We start from the raw sequence: 24,837 nt of genomic DNA, 5'->3' as shown, positions 1-24,837 counted from the left end.
TTCATAATATATATTTAGAAGTGTATTACAATAAGAGGAAAATTGAGGAATGTAAATTTAGAATTTTACGTTGTGTATTGTCTAAATTGGGATGTACCTCAATCACATTTTGAGGAGCTCTACACTTGAGTCTTTTTTTGTAACATACAAGTAGGACGATTATTGAATAAGGAGTAACATTGCAATTGAATGGGGTGTGTATGCTTCATGTATAGACGGAGTAATGTACTAAACTGGCGATAAGACAACTTTTGAATACTATTAAATTGTAAGGGTTCAGGTGAAAAGGTGGGTTTCGCTTGGAAAGTCCTAGAATCTGGGGCTGCTTTTTCCCTGCAATCAAAAAAGTGACCAGATCTTCCCGACAAGATTGTTTATTTATTTACGTATTTGCTGCTATTTCGACCTCCACTGGCCCGTTATGCGTGTCTCCTCTAAGAGACATGGCAGTCATGAAAATAATGGTACATATTTTCTTCTTGGCAAGCTTTCCTACTTGAGGCATGGCATACACTTGAATGTGGTACAAAAATAGCATCGTCCTCCTCTTTCTCGAGCGAAATTCTCGGAGAAGAGAGCGGGCGGAGTTCTCTTTCGAATTCTGAAGCTCGGAAGAGAAGGAAAACGCAAAATACTGAAGTGGGTTCAGGCAAGGGATTCATTTCCTCATGGAAAAGAGACGCGGTATCATATCTCCTTTGCCACCTCGAGGACTGACCCAAAAGGAGATATTGAGTCCTTCTATTTCCACTTTAGGAAAAGGACGATCGGATGTGTAGACGACGGACCAAAATCCGTCGTCTACTGCCAATCGTTTGTGCCTTGAAAAACGTCCATGCACACGCCATATTTGGTGAAAGTGTCTCTTGTGAAAATCCCGCAGCTGCACATCTTATTTTCTCATCTTTGTCATTTCCCTCTTCCCCTCGAGAAAAATCCGAAAAAAAAAAACACCAAAAAAAAAAGACGAAATAGGAATATAGTACCAACAGGTTATCTATTTCATTTAGTTCCATTAATTTCTCGCTTCACAATAAATGCGTACAAGGAACAGACAAATGGAAAAAACGTAATATCTTCTTTCGGAACTTCGTGTCAAGCGTGCAGGAGGTTCCTGCACGGGCCTCTTCCCAGAGAAAACAAAACCATGTGACGGGAAGATGCATCATGCAGTCTTCGCTGTTGGCTGACAGACGTATTTCGATCCTCTCAAGAGCTCCCACGCACAAAAGATCAGCTTGCAACTTGTAAACAACTCTTTTCCTTTCCACGAAGTTCAATAAGGAAGAAGCTTAGTACGGAAAAGATAGTTTTAATGTTTATCTACCCACTTCATATCCTTGTTTACTCAATACCATTTTGAAGAAAAATAAGCCCTACACGGGAATTTTTTTTGTTTCTTTCTAACTCTTTCTATTTTCTATTTTTGACTAATAAACATTTTCTTGTGTTGTAAAGCAAAAATTCAAAAATATATAAACTCACAATATTATCTGTAAATTCAATTTCCATTTTGTTTTACTTGAACTCTTCTTCCCTTTTTATTCTTTAAGTTTCAATCGTAACAAACTAAACTAGTTATTCACTCGCTAATAAAACAATAATGCAATTCTCCACTGTCGCTACCGTTGCTGCCATCGCCTCCGTCGCTTCTGCTACTGCCAACGTCACCACTGCTACTCTTACCGAAGAATCTACCACTTTGGTCACCATCACCTCCTGTGAAGACCACAAGTGTGCTGAAACTGTCTCTCCAGCTTTAGTCTCTACCGCTACCGTCACCGTCGACAACATTGTCACTGAATACACCACCTGGTGTCCATTAAGCACCACTGCCGCTGCTAACTCTACCGTTCCAGCTACCTCCAATGTCGGTGCCGCTACCTCCAAGGCTAAGACCACCACCTCTACTGCCATTGCCACCGAGGGTGAAGAAACCACTGTCACTCAAATCAAGACTTTAGGTTCAACCTCTTCTGCCGCAGCTGCCGCTGCCAAGACTGTTTCCGAATACACTGGTGCTGCCGCCAAGGTAGTTCCAGCTGCCGGTGCTTTCATCGCTGCTGCTTTATTATTATAAGTGTTTGATTTGCTTTGATAGCAATAAGAATCTACTTATCTTTTTTAACATTCTAAATAAAGCATAACCTCCAAGACTATTACGATTTCTCTTCACACTCTCAATTTAATCTAACTTTTAATGGTTTACCTTTTCAAATTATTATCTTCAATGAAAGAGTATTATTAGTTTTTTCTTTTTAAATACCCGACGTTGATATTCACATCCAATTTGAAAGAAAGGCATCATTGTACATTATACAAGACTATTGAATAGTCTGTTGTAAATATATTTAGAAATAGACTTTATATATTTCTCTATTTTTAGTTCGTAGAAGTTTTTTTTTCTGATTAATTTTTTTTATAACTGAGTGCAACGGCATTAATAGCTGCAGCAATGTTGATTTAATTGCATGCAATTCTGTGTAAGAGGATGTAGCAGTCGAAATATTGGCTGCTATATCGATTGTCGATAGTCCATCATGATTCACTTTGTTTAGCTCCCACTCTGCAGAAAAGCGATTTTCTCTTGATTCATGATGACCTTGACGCATCTCGTTTTTCCTGGTCTAAACAAAAAAAAATAATTAATGAACTGTTGAAATTCAGCAATAACCTCTTCAAAGGTTACCTCTAGTTCTACCTACCACAAAATTAAGTCATTCAAAATGGGCACTTCACCAATTGCGGTACTGGAAGGCCATTTTGACCCGAATATTCCTCAAATTTTGCCTCATGATAGAATGTATAAAATTCAAATAGGTACTAAATTGTTCAAGATTAGTGGGGCATCCCTAAGTTCAGATGGTCCGAGTTACTTCACAAACTATTTTCGTAAAAGAGATGGCGATAGTGCAGGTGCTTCCAATCTTAGTACCACTTCCGTGGATTCCCTCTCCTCGGTCTCTATTCCAAATCATGAAGTTCTCTTCATCGATAGATCTGCAGAAATATTTGATCTCATCTATCAACATTTGCAAGGTTATTTCCTAGATATTAAAGATGAAGTCCAATATACTATGCTTTTGGCCGATGCCATATATTATAGATTACCGCGTTTAAAGGCTCTATTGAGAGAATCTGAATATTATTATACAAGGGTGGGATCAGAGTCATTCAAGATCCCAAAAAGTCTGTTCAAAAAAAATGGAGATTCACCAAATTATTTTCAAATGACTTCTGAAACTTTATATCTCGAGGTTGAAAATCTGATCGTTGCTAGAAATTTATTACGTCCGCCACCTCACTCATATTCATACGTCGCAAGATGTCCCGAATACTTCAAGATTCTGTTGACCCTACTAGGCGGTTCTCAAATAACGATGGATGACAATGAAAGAGAATCACTAATCAAAGAATGTCGTTACTATAGATTTTTAAATTTAGAACAAAGACTAATCAAATGTGCTATTAGTTATAATCCAATTTTGAAAACCGAAGAAATAACCATTAGACTTCAAGATATATCCAGAAAGGGATTGTATGCCAATAATCGATCATCAGTAATTTTAACGGTCCCCAACGACACTGTAAAAAATCAGCCTTTCATTAATACTTCGAAGGAGAGCACATCTGGAGCAAACACAAAGAGACAAAAAACATCGCAACCTTCTATGGATCAAAAGGAAAGTTGGAATGTATTAGGATACAAAAGACCCTACTTAGATGAAACATCGCGTGATTTACTATTCCAGATTGATTCGACAGAATGTTCCATTACATTCAGTGCTCAAACTCAAAGCATTTATTTAGATATGGTGGGTGAGACAGCGAGGAAGTTCGAGCTAACTTTTGGCAGTTCTCTTCGAAGTGGTACTGGAATTGATTTACAAGATTATTGTGTCAATATACCATCGCCAAATGGTACTGGAGACCTGAGACACGTTGTGATTCCAGCTTATCTCGCATTGAGTGATTTCTCTTTAAATGGTTCTAAATGTCAAATCGGAAGCATTTTGGGTAACGTAAGTGTTCACGAACAGGTTATAGATTTTACAGATTTAACTGCTTTGAGATTAGCTACAGGGATGACCTTTCATGTGTCTAAATCAGTTTGGAAACTTTGCTATAGAAATAATAGAATATTACTTATAGCCGTGAGAACAGACGCCTTCCGCGGCCTAAAGGAATATTGTGCATTAATAGACTACCTATAAAATACAAATTTTAGCACAGCCCAATTTCAATGATGATTTAGGATGGGAATGACATTAGTTTTTATATATATAATATTAAGTTTTAAATTAAGTAATCAGCGAATGAAGAAATTTGTCTTCTGTAGCATTCCGCCACATAAAAAGCTCGCACAATTTTTCACTTTTACAATACAAATTCAAATATCGATGAGACTGAAGCTCTTTAAACATCTTGCTAGGCGATATTATGCAAACGATATGTTAAGCAAGGTCCCACCAGAAATTTTTAGGAGAATAACATGTCTCATATCTCAGGAGGACAAAGTTGCGCTGACATATGTGTCGAAAAAGGTCTACAACTTAACGCTTCCATCTCTATATGAAAACCTATTTTTGAACGAGAGGTATTACTTTCCAAGCGATCTAGACAATTCTTTAGGAACACACATATGGTCCGTACTTTATTTTCCCTTCATTGAAGAGGTTGATCCAGAAGCGATTGTGCCAAGACATGTCAAATTGGCAAATGATAAATTTCGTCTTTTGCTTAGGTCTTTGAATGAAGGGAGGGAACGTTTATGCCATTTGATTAAAAGAGTGCATTGTACCTGGCATTTGAATGAGAGGACAATGGCACTTTTCATCTATCTGTTAAATAAATATGCGCCAAATTTGATAGTCTTCGAGAATTTTATAAGGAATGAGATAACGATGAAGTTATTAGACAAGGCTTCTACTTTGGAAACTTTGAATATTAGTCCCCCAAATATCCTACCGAAGGAGCCCGCAGATGAGAAGTATTTTACAAAAATGAGAAATATCATTCAATTGTATAACTTTGATAATATACAAGATCTGACCATTCACGTCAATGCCAGGAGTTTTTTTAGGAACATAGGGACTCCTATGAGAATAAAATCTCTTTCTTTAAATCTAAGAACTGACACGTACGATAGCGAAGGATTAGATAACTTGGCACCTTATTCCCAAATATTTGATATCGCTTCGCTGGAAGAACTTGAGATTTTGTCATGGTACAATTCAGATGATTCTGATTTGGACTTGTATGAGATGTGGGGCTTGAATGAGTTCTGGGAATTCAATAACATAAAGATCCTGTCACTATTCTCTCTTTTTGCTAATAACGATTTCTTGCGTGGTTGCATCAAGCATTTCGAGTGTTTGTCAAGATTTAAGATAGATTTCATGTTTGATACATCAATTGACAGGTCGGTATTTGATTTGATGGCCAGATCGCCTTGTGCTGACAATTTAGAATATATTGACGTCAAGTTCGAGGAGCTAAGTGAGCCGTTGCTGTCAATTGAACAAGATGAAATCTCCAAATTTCATGTAAACACTAATTGTCAATGTGATACTTGTACCGAAACAGTTAATGAAATTATACTTCAAAAATATTTCCCTAACGAGGAGTCATTTTTAATCAAGGACTTTCATGATGTCGAATCAAGAAATTTTATCTTACAAATGTTTAAGCTTTACCCAATATTGCCCTACTCACATTTCTTCGACCTATACCCTTCAATAGGCTACTATTCGAAAACTTTAGAAAGTCATGTAGATTTTATTAATGAATTACTAAGGAAGAGGAACGATGTAATAGGAACGTCATCTACACAACTAATGGTCAGCGACGTCATCAGAGTGTATCATGCATATATGCATTCAATGCGAAAGTCTTTTGATTATTTTCTTCAACGGTTCCCCAAGCTTACGTACCTAACATTGAATGAATTACCGACCAAAGTAATTCAATTCGATGAAGTACAAAGATGCAACATTCCAATTTTTTACACTCGTGACTACAAGAGTAACCAAGTATATGAGTTGGTCAATGATGAATCACTTTTTGATTAGTTTCCATAAACTATATTCAAAACAAGCGTTTTGAAATCTACTTGTTTATCTCACATTTATGGTCAAACACGGGAATCTAATTGCTGATTTACCCACAGAGTCCGGCAACTTCTACTTCAAGAAAATGCTTGACATATGAATGTCTTGCAAATGCAAAACTCCGCAAACAAATCGAAGCTTATAGTTGAAATTCCAACCGGAGATTTACGTGGAAGCTTATATTCCGCGTTGCACATCCATTACTTATTACCCTCTTTAGTTGAATAACCTGTTTGAGTAAATACATTTTTTTTCAGCGTGTCGCATCAACAATCACCAAAAAAAATGCGATAAAAATGTACTTGAAATAGTTGATAGTTACATGAAATGAAGCTCCACATCTAGCCGTATCCGTGAGATGGTCCATACAGAGATGAATGAAACATCCTCGAATGTTTTCAAAAGGTTACAAATATCACCTTCCAAGAATAGTAGGATCAAAAAGCCTGCCATGAGATTGTCTCCTAAAAAGATCACAACGTCAGCCGTTCCTCAGTATACGCCTATGAAAATTAGCTCTCCAGAATGCCTTAAAAGATACACCAGGAGCTTGGACAGAACAGGTACGATAAACGTTGCACCAAAAACTGTTCACCTATCACCTGTAAGGACGCATGCAAGTTTAAGGTCGTCACACGGTGTGACGATAGTTTCTCCTATCAGGGCAAATCTTCAGGATCAATATTCAAAGGATGAGCTCAAAGAAGAAGTCAAGGGCAGCAATTTATTGACTAAGTTAAAAGATGAATTTTCTGGAGAGCCCCATGGAAATGAAGCTACGTATCATGCTCCTCTTCCTCAAAATTCTGATTCTAATACGAGAAGTAGCGCTAGTCAACCCAAAAAAGCGGTGAAATTTGCACTTTCCAATGAGAATTCAACGGAAGAAGATTTGAGAAGTTTGATAGAGCAAATGAAAGATAATCAATTGACATTAGAGAAAAAGCTAGACTCCCTTACCAGCGAGTTTTTACAATACCGTCACGTTCTGGAAGAAAAAGTGGACCGTTTGTTGGATGAAAATCGACAAAATGAATCTATTAAGAATAATCGAAATTGAAGAGCACCAAAATTTTTGGTTTTCGTGTTTTCTCAAGTGCAAATCACATACATAGGCTGCTAAAAACTTTTGCGTACAAGAAGGTGACTACATTTCCTTAATTTCAATGTGTATCTATCTGATAATTTTGCTTCGTATACGCAGGTTAATATCTAGCTAGGATACACGAGACACTCCTTTTTTAGAAATACAAATTACGACTTGACATCACGCATGGGTCTTTCACTGGTGCTGCACTCTCTATAAGGTTTACATTGCATTTACAGATATATTGTACTATAATTAAATACCTAACAATTTAACTTTCTGTCCCATTCTGATCTTTTATCTTTAAAGAATTCGTAAACCTCCATCTTACCTTCCGGATCTATCTCCTGCGGTTTAATATATTCTACCCCATCAGAGTAGGTAGCGGAGCCATATTTTATGTCCTGGCGCTCGAAGTCTCGATCTAAAAATGTAGTAACATAAACAGGAGCATTGGCTGCTCTGTAACCGTCGATATTATGCCAATAAGATCCTAACACTCTAGCAATATAGAACATTAATAACATACCATAGTATGTGAACCAATTCAAGTGCTTAGCTGTTGCCTGGCTAATAAAGATACCAGGCTGTACAACATACTGGTATATATCCAGATTTTTCAATTCTTTATAAGTTGCTAGTTGTAGAACATCTATCAATCGTTTTGAGCTCTCATAAGGTGATTCAGATCTCAACAGCTCTAGGTCATCCATTGCCAACGATGCAGGCTTTGATCTAATACTTGAGACCCATACAATCGTGGCCCTCCCAAGGGCGAGTAACTTTAACACTTTGTAAATTAGATAATGAGGACCAAAAACATTTGCCTGAAATAAGTATCCCATTTCATCTTTAGATTTTAGGCCTTTATTTTCAATCCTGTATCCTGGATCAGTAACGGCTTTCACTGGATTAACTACAAATTCTTTAGCAGCTTTAAACCAATTGATTCCGTCACAGACACCTTGAGCTGCATTAACAAACAAATAATTGATATGATCGTAGTCATGTCTCAACTGTTGTGTGGCACCCAGTATGCTTTGCATATCTGTGAGATCCAAAATTAGTGGGTTACATTGTATTGTCCTGGGGGGATTTAATGAGTTTGCATATGTTTCTATCAATTTCGCCGCTCCTTTAAAACGAGCTTCAGTCCTTGAAGATAAGACGAAAGTAATTTTTGAGTTATCTTTGTGATTTTCTAAGACTCTATAGGCAATATTTAGACCTAGATTACTGTATAAATGGATATTTTCAAAGAAGTTAGTACATTGAAATTTATTTAACGAAAAAAGAAAAAAAGTAACACACATACCTATTTGCACCCAGTACTACTACTACCTTATCAGTATTCATCTTAATTTTTTTAAGGTGACAAGCTTGAAGAATACTGTTGATCTCAGATCTTGGTTCTGCCTTATACTTCCTCGAGCGTATATAAATCAAAGATTTGAAAGGCGTATTTTTCAGCGCTCGCTCTCTCTTTCCTCCTTTGAAGATAAAATTAATACAAGGTACGAATAATATTTATACTTTTACACATTAATATACGACATTTAAACGTAGAGATCAACCAGTACTTTTTGAAATTGCCTGTAATTATTGGATTATTCAAGATCATACATCTCTGGACAAATGCAGCCACAACCTGCAGGACATTCTCCTCCAGTAGTCCACCACTCTTTAGCGCAAGAAGAATGCAATATATGTTGACAGCTTCCGCAAATGAACGCTGTTCCCTTGACCTTCAAATTACAGTAGTTACAGCTGCGGTGTGTATGAGACTTATTATCTTCCCCAAACGAGTCTATTGTAACGTGGCCGTTTTCTGTTTCACCAGTGGCCTCTTGATCTTGATAGTAGGCGTATAATGGCTGCGAACTTACCTTCAGGATTTTGACTCTCTCAAGCGGTAATTGCCACCTAAATAACAATTTAGCATACTGATACACGTACTTTCTCAATTTGACATCATCTTCATCATCCAAAAACTTTCCAGCTGCGTGTTGTATTTGGTCCAAAATTTCATCGTGAACCAATTCGACAACAATGTCTGGTATAGAAGGGGAAGCAAAGCCGGTGTTCATGGCAGCGGTAGATGACCTGTGGTGAAGAAATGGCGATCTCTTCCGTGGTTGACGATTTGGACCCACTGTAGAATTGCTTAGAGAATTTTCAGACTTGACTGAAATTGCATCACTTGAATACAGGACTTTTGATCTATAACTTGCTTCGTAACCATCAGCACCATATTGACCAGTGGTCGAATAATGAGATTGCAACTCTGCCTGTGACTGTTGGAAATTATTGTGATCATTGAAACTTATGACACTCTCTACTTTGTCATCTTCACTTAACTTTGGAGAGTGTAAACGGGTTTTGGGTCTGGTAGCGATGAAAATACAATATAACATTGCTAACATTTGCAGATTGTGCCGCTTTTCGTAATAACTGATGGCTTCCTTGAAAAACCATTGGATAGTCATTGGGTGCTTACCCCATGCTAATGTATGTGGTTCATTACCAGTTTGGTTTATCAATAGATCTGATAAAATCTGCCAACAGTGACTCAATTCTTCGAACCCGTAATTTTCCGCCACAAGTGCATTATTACGGCACATATTTTCCGGGGCGAAGTCCATTAGTTGATATTCAACGGCTAATTCTTTTCTATCAGGCATCAATTGAGAGAAATCACATATTATGATCCTGTTTTTAGTAAATCTTGATGAGTCGCCAGTTTTCACACTATCGGAAGGGACAGACGTGAATTGCTTGGCAAATGTACCATAAAATTCCGGTAGTCTTGTCCTGACGACTACGTCATTACCTACTATGTCATTCCAATCATCAGTAAAGCTTCCAAAACTATCTTCAGAAGATGTATCATCCGAAGTCATATCACCATCATCAGAACTGACTTCATCATTAGAAAATGTTTCGACATATCTTTTAGGCCGAATGCTATAACCTTCATCATAGATATTGCATGGGTCATTTATCGTTGCCTTAGCTCCCTTTGAAGGGTTCTTGGGACCCAATTTTAACGTACCTATATGCTTTTTCTCAATCACGCTTTCAGAATTGGAAAAATACAACAATTGACCTGTAGCTGTCCATACAGCGCCAGATTCGTTAGGTACTGGTGTACTATCAAATGCTAAATTTCTCCCAAACGTATTTCTTGCTGTTTTTTCATGCTTATAATCTTCATCATCAGAATCTGAAGAAGAATCTAGCAACACCCTAGAAGACTCAGAGTCCGGGAGGGAGGATGTTTCATCAAAATCAATGTTATCAACAAGATCAAAATTTAAAAGAGGTTCATCATTTTCTATCTCATCTAAGTCAACTTTTTCCCCCAGAAGGAAGCGCAAACAGGCCTCCAAACAATACATAGAGGCATCCGTGTACTTTTTCGATATTTCTTTCAAACCTTGAACAATAGAGAGTCTTTGAGGTGAGCTCAACTTACTATTTTCCTCGATATTGAAAACTGGAATATGATTTATATTCGGATATTTTGATGGAACCACAACTTCAACTCTCAAAAATACATAGTCATCGGGATTCTCTTCTGACCAAGGACCATTCAAAGTAAGTACAAGTTCACCAGTTGACAAGGATATTTTCTCAAAAACGATCTTTGGAAACTTATGCCCTATTGAACTGACTTCTTCGGCTAAATTCTGAAGCTTTGGTTCTTCAAATATGTCTTCTGGAGAATCCTGGTCATTCATTCTAATTCCTGACAGCCAATTAATGTGACTTATATCATTCTCTTTCTTTAAACCGGCTTTTGTGACAAATGTTTCTCTCATTCTTTGATAAGTTGCATTCTGAAGATTGAGGCTCTTGTCAGGCTCCTTATTATAGGTAACATATTCATAACTGGGCAGTTTTTCTTCTAAATACATGTTTCTTTCATAATGTACCTTTTCATATAAATTTTCTGTAATGGGCCATAATTTCAGATTGGAGTCTTTTGACCATGTTACTAATTGAAATTCTCGATCATCAATGTCGCTACTATTAGTATGTTTGCATCTCCATAAAAAATCTATAACCCTATCTGTATGGCCCTTAAATGTGTAAGCTGGTTGTAGTTTACAGGCAGTCATTTCAGATTTTTCAAGACTTAGATCCATCATATAAACAGAATTATTACCTCCTACAGTAGGCATTACACAAAATCCTTCTCCAAACGGTAAGTATCTACCTCTCCATATGGGGAAATCTGTATGAATCGTTCTCAATGAGTCTTCAACATTTCGAGAATAATCCCAGAATTTTACTGTACCATCATTAGAACTAGACATTATCTCAGTAGACCGGAATCTATTAAAATCTATACTATTAACACTGCTTTCATGACTACTTAGTTTGAATAATGGAGTAGAGCCATTTCTTAAATCCCATATGAAAACGTCGTCCCCATGTGATGAGGCCATTATGTTGACATCGCTGTGGTTCCATTTAACTTGTGCTGCACTGGATTTCCAAGAACTCGTAGAATAAAATGGCCTTTGGGGGCTTCTCATGTCCCATGCATGTACATAGGTATCAATAGAACACGTTGCCAAAATGTCGGGATGTTGAGGACTGAAGTTAATATCAGTGATTGCCCTCGAGTGACCGTGTAAAACATATTCAATAGCATTAGAGGATGTTTTTGTTAAGTTCCAAATAATGGCCTTTTGATTTGATGTAGATACGACCCAGTAAGGCTTAGCTGGATGTGGAGACCATTGAACATCCGCAACCTGCCACGATGTGGCATGGTAAAGCCACCTTGGAGGAGAGAAAGGATCATCTAAGTCGATAATATAGAGACCCTGCCTGCTTGCAAGTACCACATCCCTACCAGAAGGATTGATTGAGACTGCATTAAAGCCTCCATCCACTTTTAATGATAATGATTTTCCAAATGTGGATGATACCTCTTCTGTGCCACCAACATTAGAAGACATTAACTGTGATCTGTTATCTGAATTGTATAATACACAATTCGATGCTTTAAATCCACACTATATCTTGCTGCAACGAGCTTCAATTTCTCACTTTAGAGATATTTGACTATCTCTTCAGTACTTTATGCTTTCAAGAATGCGCAACAAAATTTGAAAAGCGATGTAAAGATATGTTATATACTGAATATTTGACACATATAAAAAGCTGCATAGCTAGTGAATTAATAGATAGGTGCAAGCAACATAAATAATTGGAAAAGGTACTAAACAAGAGAAAATATTCGAAAGTATGATAAATTTCTCATATGAGCATTATATGAACCTTCTGTTTCATTTAGAGTGTAGTGATGAAAATATACCGTCTGAAATTGCCAGAAGAATTGTATCCCATGCTATAGCGCCCGTGATTACCGTTACTTCAACACCTGAATTAGATAAACATATACAAGATACCTACTCAATTGACTCTCTTTATATGTTGCTAAGATTTTTTGGTGGTTGTGTCTCAGATAGAGATCAGGCTAGCGAATCGAAAGCAAATGCACCTCATTCATCGTCCAGCTTAACAACCACCAAGACTACACGTGCTAGAAGCAGGTCGAACAGTCTCTTTCAGAGAGATTCGACGCAATCCCAATATATTAGATTTACGCGGCCCTTACCAGACCTTGTAGAACGTCATGATAAGAATGATATGCTTTTTGACCATCACTCATTGGAATCATACTTACGCCAATATTTAGAATTAGTTGAGAAGTTTACATTTGATTCGACTTCTCATCAGCTACTAAAAAAGTCCCTATACCATAACTTCTTCTCGTTGGCAATCTCTTCTACAACAACTCTATCACCGTTTGAATCCTTCAATCATCCAATCATGTCTTTGATTGCGTTAGATATAACTAACTCACAATCATACGAGGACGCTAAAGGACTCCTAATCAAATTCAAAAATTTGCATAATACAATTGATAAATTTCCCATTTACATTAACACATACGATATGTTACCGGTATTTCTTTTGTGCTATAATGCTGATTCACCAGAAGAAGTTCAACAATGTGAAGAGCTTTCCGTTAAGATCAAGAAGCAGTTATTTGTAGAAAGCATATCCCTACCTTTATGGAAAAATTCTTATCAAACAGAGCCATTCATCAAATTGCATCAACCTGTAATGTCATCATTAGATGAAATGATTTATTTTTTACAATCCGATGAACAAAACACCTTGCCAATAGAACTAACGAATACAACGTACGATATGCTCGAAAAATTAGTATATGCCCTACTGATTCCATTCATGCAACGTAAGATAGCATTCTGGGAAGAGACAGTTTTACAGCCAAAAAAATCGATTTTTCATGGATCAAAGTTTTTGAAGAAACTAATGTCAAGAGCATCTACTTCGTCGCATCAACAACAGAATATCTTAACAAAAGACCACGATGGGAATGAGTATTTCGCTTCTTCATCTCCTGAGCTCTTATTAAGGAAGTTAGCTGACTGGTCTATTATGCTTTCCGATTTCAAAACTGGCTATGCGACTTACGAGATATTAAGTCATGATCTGGAACTGTTTCCAAAATATCTGGCCTCCTGTTTAGAATGGGAAGCTGTTTCTCTTCTAATGGGTGCCCAAAATATTGTTACAGTCAAAATGATGAAGAATGACATAAGCCCTTTAATCGATAGGGCATTGGACGCCTATGATGCTTGTGCAGCAAATACACACCTGAGTAATAAAAAAATTGGCCCCACAAATGAATCTACCTCCTTAGAGCCCGTACTTTCATATGAAACTCGATGTTTAATTTTATCTTCTGAGCTTTTTCTTTCTTTAAGCGATACGTGGACTTCCACACCTTACGCAATCAACTACTTAGAATCTATTCTTGAAGAATCAAGGTTAGGTCCCTGTTCTCGTATCATGATCTGGGAAAGATTAAGTGATTGCTATGACTTACGAGTAGATCCGAGAATAAAATCTAAAGTAGAACAAGTGCAAAAGCAAGACAATCTAGAAGAGCCTGCTGACAACGAACATCGTATACTAAACTCTCAGGACGATTTGAACCCAAGTAACATTGTTTCACAAGGGCTAACGAGAAAACGTAAAGCTGCGTTCTTCAGATTACTTGCCGCAAAGATGTGGGCTGAACAAGGACAATGGAAACAAGTAAAATGGTGCTTGGACAACATAACAGATATTTATTCTCGAGTCGGCTTGGTTAACAGAGACGATCTAATTCTAACGAGATTAAGAGAAGAATACAATATAGCTGTTAGCGACAGTAAATGACAAGACAGAAGCGATAGTACTAACAAACTATGTAAATATCACCTTCTCATAACGTATATATCCATTAAAGTGTTTTATAAACAATAATTTCCCTATAGACTTCTATGCATATCGTGTTTTCCCGAGATAGAATTTCCAATAGACGGCCTGGCATCATTAAGGCAAACTTAGGAACGATAAACCAAATGCTCAAAAACCCACTAAGGGAAAAGGCGAGAGCCAAGTGAAATTCACCTATTGCACGCTCAAGCTGTCGTCAATTAAACTTCTGTATTTTTTCTGTGTTTTTGCCATATCCATGTAAATTTTATACTTAGTATTCAAAAGCGCTTGTGAAGCGTGCCTATTCACTTTCGGTGCAATAGTCGTACCGTTACCTGTCATTTTAACCATAGCATTCCATAAAGTATGTTCAACCTGTGGAACTCTATCATCATTAGTTTCGCACTGATTAAAAACGTCCCATGCAGTTGCACCTATTAATGCTGCTCCGAACACGACAGCAGCATCAATATATTTGGGAATAACAACGGGTAAACCTGTAAAGTCAGCCAACAATTCCATTAATATATTATTTCTACATTGACCCCCTGACATGTATATGCTCCGTATTGAGTGCCCAGCTTCATTCATTTTTGTAATGATATGTCGCGTTTGATGTGCTATGAATTCACATGCTGCTAAGTATATAAGTGCCAAGGATTCTACCGTTGTGTCCATGGATTGTCCAATAATAGAAGCCCTCATTCGGGGATCTGCAATGGGAGATCTATTTCCATGGTAATCACCATAAAGAAATAGGCCTTTCGTTAACTCCAATATCGTACATGTACCCTTTTGCTCGGCAAGATCGCGTATAATCTCATTCAGACATTCAAAAAGGTCAAGTTTTGACTTCGCAGCCTTTATTTTGAGCTCTTCGTATGCTGGATGTGTCGTTATGACATGTTTCAACAATTCGCCTGTACAGCTCTGCCCTCCTTCAGCACACCAATAATCCTTGGCCAAGATATCTTTATAAGGTCCCCAGACACCATTAACAAAGATAGGCTTATCTGATAAGGTTATATGGCATGTAGAGGTCCCGGCAACAGCAGCAAGCCTACCTATTGCGTTTTGTAGATCTTGCCCATTCGCATCATCCTGGGTGCGCGCACTTTCATCTATCCTTGCAGCTATTGTTCCTATAAGTCCTGCATATGCATCTATTAAACCTGAACCAACGACGCAACTCTCGGTCAAGCCAAGTTGCTCGCCTGAACTTTTGGATAATGTCGAAACATATTCACCTGCACTTAAGAAATTCCTGGAATTGTTGCCTGGACCCCCAATCCTTTCAAATTCGTTTTCTATTAATTCTGGCAAGCCAGTGTTACTAAGAAACGTTCTTGACCAACCTTCAGTTGAACCTTCTACCCCAATTGGAAGTAAACCTTGTTTGCAAACTGCTGAACAAAGAGATCTATTTTGCATTCCTGTGGCCTTGAAAGTTAAGTAATCAGGCAGGTCAAAAAACACGGCCTTTCGAAATGTTTCTCTTGGCATATGATTTTTCAACCACTTAATTTTTGGCATTTCCATTTCAATTGACATTTTGCCGCCTACATACTTCAAAGGGGCATCATAAATTGAATTTATTTCATCTGTCTCCTGCGATGCTCTGTGATCCATCCACATAATGATATTTTGATCATTCTTGGAAAATTGCGGGCCTACAGCAAGTCCTTCCAAAGTATCCTTATCTACTACGGCCAGTGAACAGGTTGCGTCGAAACCAATACCAATGACCTTATTAGCAGGAATCTTAGCGTCAGCGATGACTTTCCGAACACAGAAACAGATACTATCCCAAATTTCTTCCGAGGATTGTGTTATGAAACCTGGTTTCAATTCCTCCCTACTAATAGGCTTATCAACTAAAGCCAAAATATCTCCCTTTCTGTCAATCACGCAGGCTCTTACAGAGCCTGTGCCGACATCAACACCAATAAAGTGGAAATTATCACCTCCTTTTTCTTTTCCATTGGTTAAAGGATTCTGAAATCTACCCATGATAATTGCGCTTCTATAGCAAATCTAGTCTATGAATTGGCTGGGTTGCATAAGTTCTATACATACCAAAAGTTGAATATTTCAAGTAAGCAGAATATCTTTTAATTTCTGGAAAATATTTATGCGAGAGCGCGATAGACAAAGAGTTTATATTTGATCATTGCTGTTCACTGAAAGGAAGATTCATTTTCGAGAACTCAGATACAAAAGTCATCGAGGTTGATACTGAAGATACGTGCTTGCATTGAATCAAGACCGAACTTTTAGCTTTGAAACCAGGATGGGTCTAGTGGAAAGAGTGAAAAGACAGGTAGCGGTAATGGGACTTGTCCCAAAGCTGAAAAAGTATTTACCTTTATTCTCGAAAATTATTGCTCTAATCAGCTTAATTTCGATAGCTATCTTACCAATTGATGGTCAATACAGGAACACTTATATATCAGAGAACGCCCTTATGCCCTCTCAGGCATACAGTTACTTCAGAGAAACGGAATGGAACATCCTAAGAGGATATCGTACACAGGTAGAGAATATGGTGGATTTACCTCTTACGGAAAGAAATGATATAATGGAAACTTGGCTGAATGACATTGGAGCCAAAACTGATACTCACAATAACAGTACCATATATGGGATCTTTCACTCACCAAGAGGCGACGGCACGGAAGCCATTGTCTTGGCCATTCCATGGCACAATTCTGAGGGACAATTCAATACAGGTGGCGCTGCTTTAGGTGTTTCACTAGCAAGATTTTTCTGGCGTTGGCCAATATGGTCGAAGAACATTATTGTTGTATTTAGTGAAGATACTGGTGCCTCTCTCAGATCTTGGGTCGAGGCATACCATACATCCTTAGATTTGACAGGTGGGTCTATTGAGGCGGCCGTTATATTGGATTATGCGTCAGAAAGTGATTTTTTTGACTATGTAGAGATTCATTACGATGGCTTAAACGGTGAGTTACCTAATTTAGATCTTGTGAATATTGCAGTTTCAATTACTGAACATGAAGGAATGAAAGTCTCTTTGCATGGATTACCAAGAGAAGAACTAGAAGAACGGTCACTATGGTCTAGATTCAAGATGTTATTACGCAGCATTAAGGATTCTAGTCTTGCGGGTATCAAAAAGCCGCACGGTAATGAGGCATTCAGCGGTTGGAGAATTCAGGCCTTAACACTCAAAGCATGTGGCGAAGGAGGTATTGATATCACTACTTTTGGAAGAATTCCAGAGGCAATGTTCAGGTCCATTAATAACCTTCTAGAAAAATTCCATCAATCATTTTTCTACTATTTATTATTAGCCCCAAGAAATTTTGTTTCTATAAGTAGTTATCTACCTGCTGCTGTTGGTCTTTCTTTGGCTTTCGCCTGTTCATCTTTGGGTGAATTTGTGAATGATAACCAAGATTCAATTCCATTTATTTCTTCTTATACATTAGAAGCTATTATAGTTTGGTTTTTAAGTATAACTTTCTCCTTCTGTTTTGCGATTACCTACCTTAAATACACATTCCCTGTTATGCTGATGTTCATATGTATATTATTTTCTTTCATTCCATTGATATCAAGAGGGCTTCCCCTAGCTGAAACCAAAATAACAGTTGCACACAGAATGAAAGCTTTTGCTTTTGGCTATTTCAGTTTAGTTTTGACATCGCTTCTAATGATAAATTTCCCCCTAGCCCTTACTATTGGTGTTCTTGCTTTTCCAATGACACTAGTGAAGATAAGCAACACTCTTCCAACTTCCTCCCAAGCGCTAAAGAATTCAATGTTGCTATTAGTCTCAAATCCATATATATCCATATGCGCTTTCAGTAATATATTTGATTCTGAATTGACTGGCTTAGCAACGTTGGACAGGTTAATTCCGGCATGGAACGACATGAATTGCTGGACCTGGTTTTTCTCACACTTGGCTGGCTACCATGCTGGATTATAATAGCAGTTTCGTCCATGACTATCCAAAGCAGAAGTACTAGTGAAAAGAAAGAGCTGTAAAAGAAATAAATAATTTATGCATTATATAGTAATCTCATCAATCTTCGATGTTGATAGGCCTGATATACTAATACTCTGTAAGATTTCGCTGTCATAGCTGTCAGATGTCGGACATCGAACAAAAAAAAAAAAAAATAATTCAATGAGATGATTGAAAAACTTAAAACTATCAGCTTAGTTGAATATTTAATACCAACATAATCAGTCGAGCAGAAGCGAGCGTTCGTCTTAATTGCTGCTGCCGTTACCAGTTTCTCTATATCTTGATGACTAGTACCAAAATGAATGAGAATACGCGGGCATTAGGGCCTGAAGAAAAGGTAGCGCCTGTTCACAATATGATAGAGAGAGATTTCGCATCAGAACTCATAGAAGCCCCAGAGAATATAGTTATAAAGGAGTCGTACATTGTTCCAAGGATGGGAGAGTCGTATACATCGTACACGGATTCGTTTATGAATTTAGAACTATTAAAAAGAGGGGAAAGAGAGGTCTTCAAATTTCAACAATCGATTAACGGCCATCTTACGGAAGAAACATATGACTTGATAAGAACAGATTCCTTGACACCCGAAACTCTGGCCAGTACGAACCCGAAATGGACCAAAATAACGGCAGAACCACGTTATTTATTTCTAAAACGAAGGTATTACCGAGATAACAATGGTTTAATTCACGACCATCTCAGAAAAGATAAAATTGTCTGTGAACCCGTATACGTATTTGATATGATCATGGGGTGTCACTTGATGAATAATCATGGTTTCGTAAAAAAGATTCATCATAGTTTATCTACTTTTTACTCTAATATTACTCGTGATTTGTGCTTAAAGGCATTGAAATTTTGCTCTGTATGTAACCCAGAGCAAAAAATAGGTAAACTAGAAAAATTTAAGCATAGAAATATTTATAATGAGCTCATGCCCCTAGAGAGAGTGCATATAGAAATTTTTGAACCATTTCCAAATGAGAAAATCGAAAAGAAGTATTCCCATATCCTGTATTGTAGAGATTACCATTCGAGATACATATGGATGCTTCCTTTGAAAAACACCAAATTTAAGCATCTCGTTCCTACTATGGCAAGTCTTTTTCTGAGTTTTATAAGGCAGCCGATATTCATAGAAACAGCCTCATTAGATTGGCAGGATATGTTTGATATATGTGAGAAAATTGCTTTTGAATACGACCTTCAAATTGGCTTGGGTACTAGTAAACCTAATACATTCCACGCTGCCGGTATTAGGCAAATGAAAGCCAAATTAGAAGCTCATAGGGAAGAATGTTTGTTGAGCTGGAATCTGTGTTTAAAATATGGATCTTATGATCACAACATCCGTCATAATGATAGAGCAGGCGGTGTCCCAGGTGATTTGTTGTCCAGTCAAATCCAAGAATGTTCTTTGAAGTTCAAAGAGAAAATAATACAAATTTTAGAGAATGCAGTTAGTGAAAGTGTTTTAAGAGTTGATAATGGGTTGATTTTTCTTGAAGTCGATGAACCACATGATGAACCGCACGATGAACCTTACGATGAATTTCAATTTGAAGGCGATCAATCAATAGATGAAGAGGATATGGGTGCTGTAATGCCACCAGCAACGGAAGCCGATGCGCAGGACAGCATGTCCTTGACAGAGGCATATATGACTGATGGTCTTCCTAAGCCTAGGGTATCGAAACGCCTTATAGATAGGCAGGATACTTCAGAAATATCTGGCCCACTTACCTCATATTATGAGGAGACGCACGACTCTATAATTTCTAAGAAGCACAAGACTGATGATTATGTAGAAATGGAGAGTAATAGTTCAATGAAACTATAACTCTGACAATGAGTCTTAAAAAAATGCTGTATTGCGCGATACTAGATCGAGGTATATTTTATATAAGGATGTTTAAAGTCATACGTAGTTAATGCATGGGAGGGGTATCACTGATACTTGGAAAAAAATTCTTCATGAAATAACTTCCATTTTTCCGTCCATTGATTTCCAGGTGCCAAGAATGTGGTTCTTAGATGATAGGTACCTTCTTTTTGACCAAAACCTGAACCTGGTACTGTACAAATGCCGGTAGCCTCTAGAAGTGCGTGACAGTAAAATTCGTCTGGGCTCATATTTTGATTTATTGCCTCCGTTATTAGTGTCTGTGGAAAGTGTAATTTGGGGAAAAGGTACATGGCGCCCTGTGGCTTTTGACATTCCACTCCCTTTAACTGACAAAATAGATTATACAATTTCTCAGCTCTTTCTTTTAGAGTTTCATGAATATTTTTTCTTTCGAAATTATCTAACTCGTATGATTCATCACCTTTCTTTGGGGGATTTACCATTAAATCAACCAAAGCTTGGCCTGTAATTACAGAACATAATGAGATTGAAGCTAATTTCAGAATAGCCTGTCTGATTTCATCCTTAAAACCCACCAGTTCCATATAACCACCTCTTTGGCCACATTCTCCAGAGACACCTTTTGAAGTAGAGTGGAGAGAAGCCAACTGAACGGCATCATATTTTCCAGGATATTGTTTCTGTAAGGATCTCAAAACTTTTTTCATGGAATGAAACTCACCATCAAAAATGTTTTCTTGATAGACTTCATCAGCAATCAATACTATCCCATACTTGGCACCAATATTTATTATGTGGATGATATCGTCTTTGCTGAGAACTGAACCAGTTGGATTTCCCGGATTAATTACAACCATGACAGATGGCTTGACGTTATCAGCAATTGCATCTAGAACTACTTTCTCAATCTCATTTGTGTTAGTCGACCAACCTGACTCTTCATTTAGGTAGTAAGGCAGCATCTTGGCGTCACAAAGAGTTATGGTGGCAGTGTATAAAGGATATTGTGGAATTGGGATCAGTACACCGGTATTTTTATCTTTGCACAATAATGAAAGCAGATAGCTAGCGGCTTTGGAGGCACCTTCCGTCAAAAATATATCATCAGGAGAAGCAGTTTCCCCGTTATCTCTAGCAGTTATGTAATTGGCGACAGTTTCTCGAATACCATAGACACCTTGTGAAGAAGAGTAAGCGCCCACCGAGCCGCCTATATGGCAGAGCAAAGTTTCGGCCCGTTCCATTGCATCCGACTTAAAAATGCCTGTTGATACAAGGATGTTTCTTTGATTCAACAGTTCTGGATATTGTAAAATTGAGATAACTTGCCTAGAAAACGTCAAAGGTTTTTGATCCAATTGTTGTGGATTACCAATATTGGCGTGAACGATGTTTTCAAAAGCAAGAGAATCAGAACTGTCATTATTTAATAGTTCGAATTCCAATTCTTCTGCTCTTCTTGGGATGGAACCTCTGACGGCATATTCTGATTTCAGCACATTCTGATTTAAATCATCTAGGGTAATTTTCTTTGCTGGTTTAAAATTGTGAATGGTGTCGTCATCTAAGGCCTTCCTTACAGGAAAATATTGTGTCGTAGCAGCAAATTCTTCAGTTAGTTGCATTTTAGCGATGTAGATTGTATGTATGTATGCTTTAGCTACGTATAAAGCAAGAATGCTTTTATATAGTTGTTAACTCAAGATAATCAGGTTTTAAATTTCGATTTCTCGAGAAATTATTTTGCTCTTTGTGAGTCAAAAAAAAAAATTTGCATGACCTAAAAAAAGCCTCGCCAACAAGAATGTCATTGAAATATACATAATAAAGGTTAAAAGCTCAAAAGTTCCATCACTTTCACCTCTTTACAAAATTGTGTTGATGATTAAAATGAGTTATGGCCCTCTACAATAAATTTTCTCAATATGTTAAAGCAAGGGGAGGCCAACCGTATTATACTACCATCCTATAGCGCAGCCTTACACATTAATCTAGCCATATTACTTGAACACTTCGGAAATCAATCCGCGACGCGCACTTTGAACCGCGATACGGTTATGGGTTTTATGCCATCCATGCAGTCACACGAAATTTTCGGCTCTGTGACATGTTTTTTTTGGGTAATTGTAGTTGGGCCGGCTGTGGAATTTAGAAATCCACAATATTTCCACACTGAAACCGGAGAGGATTAACACCAAATTCCACAGATGTAGAATAATCACCAGGATTGGTTTAACGAGTCCAAGGCTTTTAGTGAATTACTTGTTGCTAGAGCAGTGCAATATCTTGATCTCTATCCTTCTCTGGAGAACTGGCTTGCTAGAAAGAGTTTATTGTAACTATAGGATACATACAATTCACTATGATAGATTTAATCTTTTTCTATGTTGTTATGTAAACCACAAGATTGTAGGATAGTAAAGAAAAGCAACGTGCCGTTTTGTGGAATGTTTCATACCAGGCCTACTCATTGGGATATATTACGAAAAGGATTAGATTTTATATAGCGCATTGTATCAAATTCTTATATATGAAAATTTGAGTGAGTATTATAATTCGTCTAATGCACGCTTTTCTTGAAAATGCAGAGTATTTCAGCAATTTTGTATGTCAACCGGCCTTTTGGATCTATCAAAATACAATATTCTTTGCGTGTTGATTATTGATCAACATTAGGTTGCTTTCACGAGTTATTGATATTCTTTCATAAATTTTTCGTGGAATTTCTTCCAGTCATCAATCCATTCGGTGCCTGGTGACAAAAAGGTGGTTCTTACATGATAGGTGCCCTCTCTTTGGCCGAATCCTGAACCTGGGACTGTGCATATTCCTGTATTTTCTAGCAATTTATGGCAGTAAAATTCATCCGCTTCCATCTGCAGTTTCTTGGCCTCTTCAATTGCCCTATCGGGAAGAATTAATCTGGGGAAAAGATACATAGCACCTTGTGGTTTTTGGCATTCAATACCCTCTAGATTAGAAAAAGTGTCATATAATTTATCTGCTCTCTTTTTCAGTGTAGAATGAATTTCATTTCTTTCTTCTTGATCCTTTTCATAGGATTCATCACCAACATGTGGTGGATCAACCATTAAATCTACAAGTGCCTGGCCTGTGACAACAGAGCATATGTTAATGGAAGCCAATTTTAAAAGCAAATGCCTCACTTCATCAGAAAATCCAACAATTTCCATGTAGCCACCTCTCTGTCCACATTCTCCTGATACTCCTTTTGACGTGGAATGAAGTGAAGCTAATTGAACGTTATCATATTTTCCTGGATATTTCTTTTGTAATTGTCTAAGTATTTTTTTCATAGAGTGGAATTCTCCGTTGAAAATATTATCTTGATACACTTCATCAGCAATCAATACAATTCCATACTTAGCTGCCACAGTGATAATCCTTTGAATCACATCGACGGATAAGACTGCTCCCGTAGGGTTTCCAGGATTTATAACCACCATAGCGGAGGGTTTGATACCATTCTCAATTGCATTAATGACGGAGTTTTCGATTTCCTCAACTTTTGTGGACCAGCCAGATTCTTCATCTAGGTAATATGGTAACATCTTTGCATTATGAATGCATATAGATGCCGTGTATAAGGGATATTGCGGGATAGGAATCAAAATACCAGTATGCTCATTCTGACATAGCGCCATCATAAGGTAAGTAACAGCTTTTGAAGCTCCATCTGTTAAAAATATATCATCCGCGGATGCAGCTTCGCAATTATCTCTTTTAGAAATAAACCTTGCCGTTGTTTCTCTAATGCCATAGACACCTTGTGCTAATGAATATGCACCAACTGAAGCTCCAATTTGAGATTGTAATAATTCTGCTCTCTCCAAAGCGTCCTTCTTATAGATACCTTGAGATAGTAAAACATCCTTGAATTTCAATAGCCCAGGATATTCCAAAATCGACATGACTTGTCTCGAAAAAGTTAGTGGTTTCTGATCAAGTTGTTGAGGGTTACCTATATTTGCGTAAATAATTCTCTCAAATGGAAAACTGTGGGGCTGAGTCTTGTGATACAATTCAAATTCTAACTCCTCCGCTCTCATCGCGATCGATCCTCTAACGGCATACTCAGCATTTATTATCTTTTGGTTCAGATCAGCTACGGATATTTTAGGCGCTGGTTCGAAGTCATGAGTATTAGAATCACTTGTTGGCGTGTTTGAGGTGCCTGAAGTTGAGCTGGTTATTGGGGGCATTTTTTTGAAATACCTTGAACCTTTAAACTAGAAGATTGACTGTAGGAAGTATTACCAACAACGGACTAAAAGTGCAAAGTATAATATTCTACTATCTATACCCTGGTGATTGCATATATAGTCTATTCTATAAAGCAAAAAGAGCGATTGTTGATACTTTTGTGCTCATAGATTTTGGCGATGAGCACTCTAACCTTTTTCTTTTTCTGAATCAAATCACTTTGCGCAATTTTTCA

At 37.5% G+C, this 24,837-nt stretch overlaps 12 protein-coding genes across 12 annotated transcripts; 7 read left to right on the top strand and 5 right to left on the bottom strand.

The window, feature by feature from the left end:
* Positions 1-1,603: 1,603 nt before the first annotated feature.
* On the top strand, positions 1,604-2,080 carry KAFR0B05625 (uncharacterized protein; the record flags this gene model as incomplete). The annotated part of the gene is made up of 1 exon (XM_003955944.1): positions 1,604-2,080. The coding sequence occupies one exon, from the start codon at positions 1,604-1,606 to the stop codon at positions 2,078-2,080; it is 477 nt and encodes a 158-aa protein (XP_003955993.1).
* Positions 2,081-2,726: 646 nt separating this feature from the next.
* Positions 2,727-4,214, top strand: MRX16 (Mrx16p; the record flags this gene model as incomplete). The annotated part of the gene is made up of 1 exon (XM_003955943.1): positions 2,727-4,214. One exon carries the CDS (start codon positions 2,727-2,729, stop codon positions 4,212-4,214), a length of 1,488 nt encoding a protein of 495 aa, XP_003955992.1.
* Positions 4,215-4,451: 237 nt separating this feature from the next.
* Positions 4,452-6,071, top strand: KAFR0B05610 (uncharacterized protein; the record flags this gene model as incomplete). Its single annotated transcript, XM_003955942.1, has 1 exon — positions 4,452-6,071. The coding sequence occupies one exon, from the start codon at positions 4,452-4,454 to the stop codon at positions 6,069-6,071; it is 1,620 nt and encodes a 539-aa protein (XP_003955991.1).
* Positions 6,072-6,468: 397 nt separating this feature from the next.
* On the top strand, positions 6,469-7,170 carry FIN1 (Fin1p; the record flags this gene model as incomplete). The annotated part of the gene is made up of 1 exon (XM_003955941.1): positions 6,469-7,170. One exon carries the CDS (start codon positions 6,469-6,471, stop codon positions 7,168-7,170), a length of 702 nt encoding a protein of 233 aa, XP_003955990.1.
* A 290-nt stretch (positions 7,171-7,460) lies between these two features.
* KAFR0B05590 (uncharacterized protein) lies at positions 7,461-8,510 on the bottom strand (the record flags this gene model as incomplete). The annotated part of the gene is made up of 1 exon (XM_003955940.1): positions 7,461-8,510. One exon carries the CDS (start codon positions 8,508-8,510, stop codon positions 7,461-7,463), a length of 1,050 nt encoding a protein of 349 aa, XP_003955989.1.
* A 294-nt stretch (positions 8,511-8,804) lies between these two features.
* On the bottom strand, positions 8,805-12,167 carry MTC5 (Mtc5p; the record flags this gene model as incomplete). The annotated part of the gene is made up of 1 exon (XM_003955939.1): positions 8,805-12,167. The coding sequence occupies one exon, from the start codon at positions 12,165-12,167 to the stop codon at positions 8,805-8,807; it is 3,363 nt and encodes a 1,120-aa protein (XP_003955988.1).
* A 289-nt stretch (positions 12,168-12,456) lies between these two features.
* Positions 12,457-14,466, top strand: TRS85 (Trs85p; the record flags this gene model as incomplete). The annotated part of the gene is made up of 1 exon (XM_003955938.1): positions 12,457-14,466. The coding sequence occupies one exon, from the start codon at positions 12,457-12,459 to the stop codon at positions 14,464-14,466; it is 2,010 nt and encodes a 669-aa protein (XP_003955987.1).
* Positions 14,467-14,700: 234 nt separating this feature from the next.
* KAFR0B05560 (putative phosphotransferase) lies at positions 14,701-16,518 on the bottom strand (the record flags this gene model as incomplete). The annotated part of the gene is made up of 1 exon (XM_003955937.1): positions 14,701-16,518. One exon carries the CDS (start codon positions 16,516-16,518, stop codon positions 14,701-14,703), a length of 1,818 nt encoding a protein of 605 aa, XP_003955986.1.
* A 280-nt stretch (positions 16,519-16,798) lies between these two features.
* Positions 16,799-18,466, top strand: GAA1 (GPI-anchor transamidase subunit GAA1; the record flags this gene model as incomplete). Its single annotated transcript, XM_003955936.1, has 1 exon — positions 16,799-18,466. One exon carries the CDS (start codon positions 16,799-16,801, stop codon positions 18,464-18,466), a length of 1,668 nt encoding a protein of 555 aa, XP_003955985.1.
* A 325-nt stretch (positions 18,467-18,791) lies between these two features.
* FOB1 (replication fork barrier binding protein FOB1) lies at positions 18,792-20,351 on the top strand (the record flags this gene model as incomplete). Its single annotated transcript, XM_003955935.1, has 1 exon — positions 18,792-20,351. The coding sequence occupies one exon, from the start codon at positions 18,792-18,794 to the stop codon at positions 20,349-20,351; it is 1,560 nt and encodes a 519-aa protein (XP_003955984.1).
* Positions 20,352-20,458: 107 nt separating this feature from the next.
* Positions 20,459-22,003, bottom strand: KAFR0B05530 (uncharacterized protein; the record flags this gene model as incomplete). The annotated part of the gene is made up of 1 exon (XM_003955934.1): positions 20,459-22,003. The coding sequence occupies one exon, from the start codon at positions 22,001-22,003 to the stop codon at positions 20,459-20,461; it is 1,545 nt and encodes a 514-aa protein (XP_003955983.1).
* Positions 22,004-23,068: 1,065 nt separating this feature from the next.
* On the bottom strand, positions 23,069-24,601 carry KAFR0B05520 (uncharacterized protein; the record flags this gene model as incomplete). Its single annotated transcript, XM_003955933.1, has 1 exon — positions 23,069-24,601. The coding sequence occupies one exon, from the start codon at positions 24,599-24,601 to the stop codon at positions 23,069-23,071; it is 1,533 nt and encodes a 510-aa protein (XP_003955982.1).
* Positions 24,602-24,837: the final 236 nt, after the last annotated feature.

Source organism: Kazachstania africana, chromosome 2 (genome assembly GCF_000304475.1).
Source record: "Kazachstania africana CBS 2517 chromosome 2, complete genome".
Taxonomy (NCBI): Eukaryota; Fungi; Ascomycota; class Saccharomycetes; order Saccharomycetales; family Saccharomycetaceae; genus Kazachstania; species Kazachstania africana.
Note: the sequence above shows the minus strand (reverse complement) of the source record. Positions and strands in the feature narration are given on the sequence as shown.